General features: G+C 47.4%; 1 protein-coding gene across 1 annotated transcript in view; it reads right to left on the bottom strand.

The window, feature by feature from the left end:
* NCBP3 (nuclear cap binding subunit 3) overlaps nt 1-1,002 on the bottom strand; it is a 24,104-nt gene extending 23,102 nt beyond the window's left edge. Inside the window, exon 1 of the mRNA XM_015409119.1 lies at nt 853-1,002. Within this exon, the coding sequence (XP_015264605.1) occupies nt 853-1,002 (150 nt within the window). The remainder of the gene's footprint in view (nt 1-852) is intronic.
* Between the last annotated feature and the right edge of the window lie 3,968 nt (nt 1,003-4,970).

Below are 4,970 nucleotides of genomic sequence, written 5' to 3'. Positions count from 1 at the left end.
TCAGCCAGGACTCTGCAAGAACTCTAAGTGCTTCCACACACTGCTAAACACAGTTTTCCCACAAAATATCCTTAGCTGAATTCTCTCAGCTGAAAGCAAGTAAAAGAAACCCACTCACCTCTCTCACAGCTCTCTCTCCTGCTCCTGCTCAGAGCTCAGCTGGTCTCCTCTGCCTCTGGCAAGGTGTTTCCTTAAATAGAGGCCTCCCCCAGCAGAGGTCAGGCAGCAGCTATTCAAATTCAAATTCACCCAGGCACTCAATCACAGGCAAAACAATGCCCCTTCCACTTCCTCTCAATTACAGGCAATCCCAGTCAAACAATGCCCGTTCCTCTCCCACACTCAATCAGCCAGGACTCTGCAAGAACTCTAAGTGCTTCCACACACTGCTAAACACAGTTTTCCCACAAAATATCCTTAGCTGAATTCTCTCAGCTGAAATCAAGTAAAAGAAACCCTCTCACCTCTCTCACAGCTCTCTCTCCTGCTCTTGCTCAGAGCTCAGATTATTCATTTATATATCCTGAATATGATCTATAGACCACATCCATTTCATTTAGCAACAGTTCCGTTTTCATTTCTGTCACTGGGGCTAGCAATTCACTCATAACGTCTTTAAGATTCTCTCCTGGTTTTTCTGGCATGCCCTGGAAGCGAAGAACCATTTTGGCCTTTTCCATTTGTACTTGTAGCATTTGATCTTCCAAGGAAGTTGTCTTCTCTTCCAGCTTTTGTACTTTCTTCTTTACTCTCTGCGTAGTTGCAGCCACTTCCTTTACCTTTTCAGCCTCCTGCTTCATGATTTGTATCAAATCGCCTATCTGGGCTTGTGTTGTAGTTATACTCTGTTACTGTTGATATTTGATCTTTGAAGTTATTCAGCTGTTCCAGCAGAGGGTGCATGTACTCTGCTACAGACTTCACCATCTCACTGGTAACTTCCGGTTTAGGACTCTCAAGTTTCGATTTCACAAGTCTTTCTTTGTCCTTCTTCCCCGCCATCTTTGTTAGTTGTTTACTTTCTCCAACTTTTCAAAAGTCTCTGAATTTGCACTTGACCGCTAAAGCTTGCTTGGGTAAGTGGCTTTAGGCAGTTTTCTCCGCGTTTTCTTCCGCTCCCCCCCTCTTTCGCTTAACCGTTCGTGCATTCGGGAGGCATCCCTCCCCCCGCTCGTTTCCCCCCGGTTCAGTCTAATAGGGTGGGGAGCTGCCTTTTAATCTTTAAATTGCCGTAAATTGACTCACGTTCATTTCTGGTCTTGTGACCTCGTTTAGAACTTCATTTTAGATGCTGGATCTCCTGCGCTTGCCCCGGTCAGCGTCACTAATACCGTTCGGTCTCCCAGCGCGAGGAACCATTGGAACGAAGAGGCGCCTCAATTCTCGGGCATTCCGCCCTCGAAGACCCGGGGGGGGGTTGCGAGCCTGCGCACCCCATTCCCCGGCCAGAGCACAGCCTCACCCCCGAGAGGTACAGGAGGTGAGACTGTCAGCGCGCCGCCATCAACCGGAAGTCTCGAGGACTCCCTTCCTGAGCGACCAGCTAGGGCAGAGCGAGGAGAAGGATAGTTCAGACTAAGTGGTTACCTTTAAAAAAAAAAAAAAGAGGGCATGGAATAGAAGTTTCTTATGGGATCTGGTTTCAGTGGTGGTGGTTTCATTTCTGTTTGGAGCTCCCTAGCTTAACGTAGTTGCATGTTGCTGCTGCATCTCTGTTAAACTCCACAAAGCGGCAGCAGTGGCTGGTCTGCCAGCTGGGTGGCAGGTCAGGCAGAAGTGATGGGACAAAATTCTCGGGACCCAAACACCACAGGGCTCAGTGCTGGAATCAGCCGCACTTTTCGGGCAGCATTTTTAAAAATTATTATTTATTTATTGATTGATTTAATTCTATTTGCATCCCGCCCTTCCTGCCAAAGCAGGCTCAGGGTGGCTCACATTAAAAGATTAAAATACAATAAAACACAAATGCATTACATACAAAACACCTCATAAAATCCATATACTTTACCGATACAATTCACAAGTAAATACAATTAAAGTGCTAGTGGCGGTAACTACAGCCCTTTTCACATCAGTTCTATCCACTTCTTTTCAGACACCCAAAATAGTTTTGATTTTGACAAATTACAAAGATCATACTTCCACATTCAGCTTCAGTGCTGCTACCTATCAACTTCCAAAACAGAACACATTTATATTACTAGTCAGAAGAGAGAGACTACCACTTTAGTCATGCTTTTATATATACTATATGACTTTGGAGGCTCTAAGTAGAGATATAGGGGAGTAGGGGAGCGGTGGCGCAGGGAGCAAAAGCACCTGCCTTAACATCTAACGAACAGCTTGTAGGCTGTTCGATACCCACCGCGGCCGGGGTGGGCACCCAGCCCTAGTCCCAGCTCCCGCCCACCCAGCGGTTTGAAAGTCATAACAACTTACGAGTAGATAAATGGGTACCTGCCTTAGAAGGCAGGGAGCACCCTCCTCCATTGGGAGGTGAGGTGGGAACCTCAGCAGCGACAGTTCGGCGAGCGGCGGTGGCAGCAGCAGAGTGGCGTGTAATGGCGGTGGAAGAACAAAGGAGACGTGACATCTAGCGGTGAACCGGCGGCGAAGGCGAAGCCCGGAAGGCGTGAGGACGCTCGGCGCAGGCATGGCGGAGCCTGAGGGACGGAGCCAGTGCCACACCGATACGATCAGCACGACGAATGGGCCCGCCGACTCCAAAAGATCTCCCGAGGAGCCTGAAGAGAGCTGAGGGAAGATGCCAAGACGAGGAGACGAGACGAGCTGAAGACAAATCAACTGAATCCCACCGGGTGCCGTTAGGTAGTCCCGCCCCTAATACGATATATATATGTGCCCATAGATAGGAATAATACAAACTATGTAAGCCGCTCAGAGACCCATGGGAGGGGTTCGAGCGGGGTAGAAGTTGAAGGTAAATAAAATTTTAAAAAATAAAATATATTATGAACATTTTAAACACTCTTCCCCCCCCCCCAAGCTGGAACTATACCCATAAGCTCTCCATGACTGCAAACTTTGTAAAGCAGGTGGGTGAGGCAAATATTTCCTTATTTCCTGGGGCTGGGAAGGCCATCAGCCCTCCTGCAAAGCCTTTCACTTTTCTCTCCCCCAACCATCTTATTATTCCATATTTGTCCCTCCCTTTCCAGACACATTCCTTCTCATCTCTATGTGGGGAGTTAAACCACACATAATAGTAGGAAAGGAAACCTTTCTTCTGTTTATGAACGGAGGGAAGGAGTGAAGTAAATTGTTCTCTGGATTCTATCACTGCCACAGGAAGTGGTGGTGGCTACATATACACCTTCAAGAGAGGATTGGATAAACATATGGAGCAAAGGTCCATCAGTGGCTGTTAGGTACAATGTATAGATGGAGTACTATGTCTGAGGCAGTGATGCTCTGTCTTCTTGGTGCTTGCAGGGCCATGGTGGGAGGGCTTCTGGAGTTCTGGCCACACTGGTGGACCTCCTGATGGCACCTGGCCACGTTGTGACATAACATGTTGGACTGGATGGGCCATTGGCTTGATCCAACATGGCCTCTCTTATGTTCTTGTGAAATGTTAACTCATGTCACACAAGCTTTACATGGATCTTGGTCTTTATTCATCTGTTGTACAGGTTAGAAGTGTGGAATAGTGGATGCCTAAGGTGAACAATACTCTTGTGATCATAATTTGTTTGTGTGGTTTCCAGATGCATCTTGCTTCTGACTTAGTTAAACAGGCATGTGACCTCAGTGATTAGCTGTTAGTTCTGTACCCTTAGATCTACAGAGGATCTTTGCTTTCAGCTTGAGCATGGGCATGGTTTGGGCCACTCTGGAAATTTCCAGGCTTAGTTCTGTTGCCCAGTTTGTCCCTGCTATCCTGCTTTCTTTTTGCCTTTTTAAAGAGGGAACAGCTGAAGAGGAAGGAATGGGGTGGAATTGGATGAGAGAGCTGGGGGTGGCTGTTGAGCCTATGGGGAAATATTATTTCAGTGACATGCTGTAGCAACAGTGGTTGTGCAGAGTGTGTTGATTGCCCACTGCCTGGGCACAGCGCAATGATTTGAGGTTCGTAGCTTCTGCTCCTGACTGACTGTTTTTAAAAACTTTTTCTACAGTGATCCATATTGCAAAGCCAGGGATCTGAGCGTACGCACCCGCCAGGCAGATGTCAGACTTGCACCTGCGTCAGAAGCATCCAAGGAACAAAGTGCTACATTCCTTGGAAGCCACAAGAAAGGCGTTGGAGGAAATTGCACATGTCTTGGAAAAAGAGGAGGAGGAGGCACACCGCCAAGACCTCGAAGCACAAAGGCTTCTGGACAAGAAATTTTGGCTCACTTTTGAATCGGCCAGTGAGCGACAGGCCAGAAATACCCAGAGAACCATGGCCATCACGTTGCTCACTTTAAAAAAAACAGAAGACAAGCTTACACAGGCTTTCACTCACTGGTGCGACCTGTTGATTTCTGCCTTAGTCCCTGTAGAATCTCTCTGGTTGATTCTCCCTTGTTGTCACCCATGCCTGAGCCCTCTGTTACGGCAAAATGTGCCACCAGTACCACAGCAAAGTACTCCTGCATAGCCCTGGAAAAAAGAGCAAGGGTCCAGCCAGCACTCTATAACGTTTAGTCATTGCTGTGCTTTATTTCTGTTGTGCTATAATTTTTTTAGTGGGTGGTTGGGGTCAGGGGAAGGTACAGGTTAAATGAAGTGTTCTTGTCACCGGCATGCTGTCGCATTTAAGTTTTGCTATCTCCAGTTCCAGTACTGCATGGGATCTACTTTTCAGTACTGTTTGTTTTCAGAACAGAATTTTGTGTGTGAATGGGGAGAAGGCCAGTTCTAGGTGTGTCCAAAAGTGGCAGCAGATTAATGTTCCAAGAGATGGGGTTCCTCTTTCGCTGGTGGCATGTTCAATTCCCCGCCAAAGGAGCGGTGGGTAG

Source organism: Gekko japonicus, unplaced genomic scaffold (genome assembly GCF_001447785.1).
Source record: "Gekko japonicus isolate JY-2015 unplaced genomic scaffold, Gekko_japonicus_V1.1 scaffold98, whole genome shotgun sequence".
Classification (NCBI taxonomy): Eukaryota; Metazoa; Chordata; class Lepidosauria; order Squamata; family Gekkonidae; genus Gekko; species Gekko japonicus.
The sequence above is the reverse complement of the archived record's forward strand: the minus strand, read 5'-3'. Positions and strand labels throughout refer to the sequence as shown.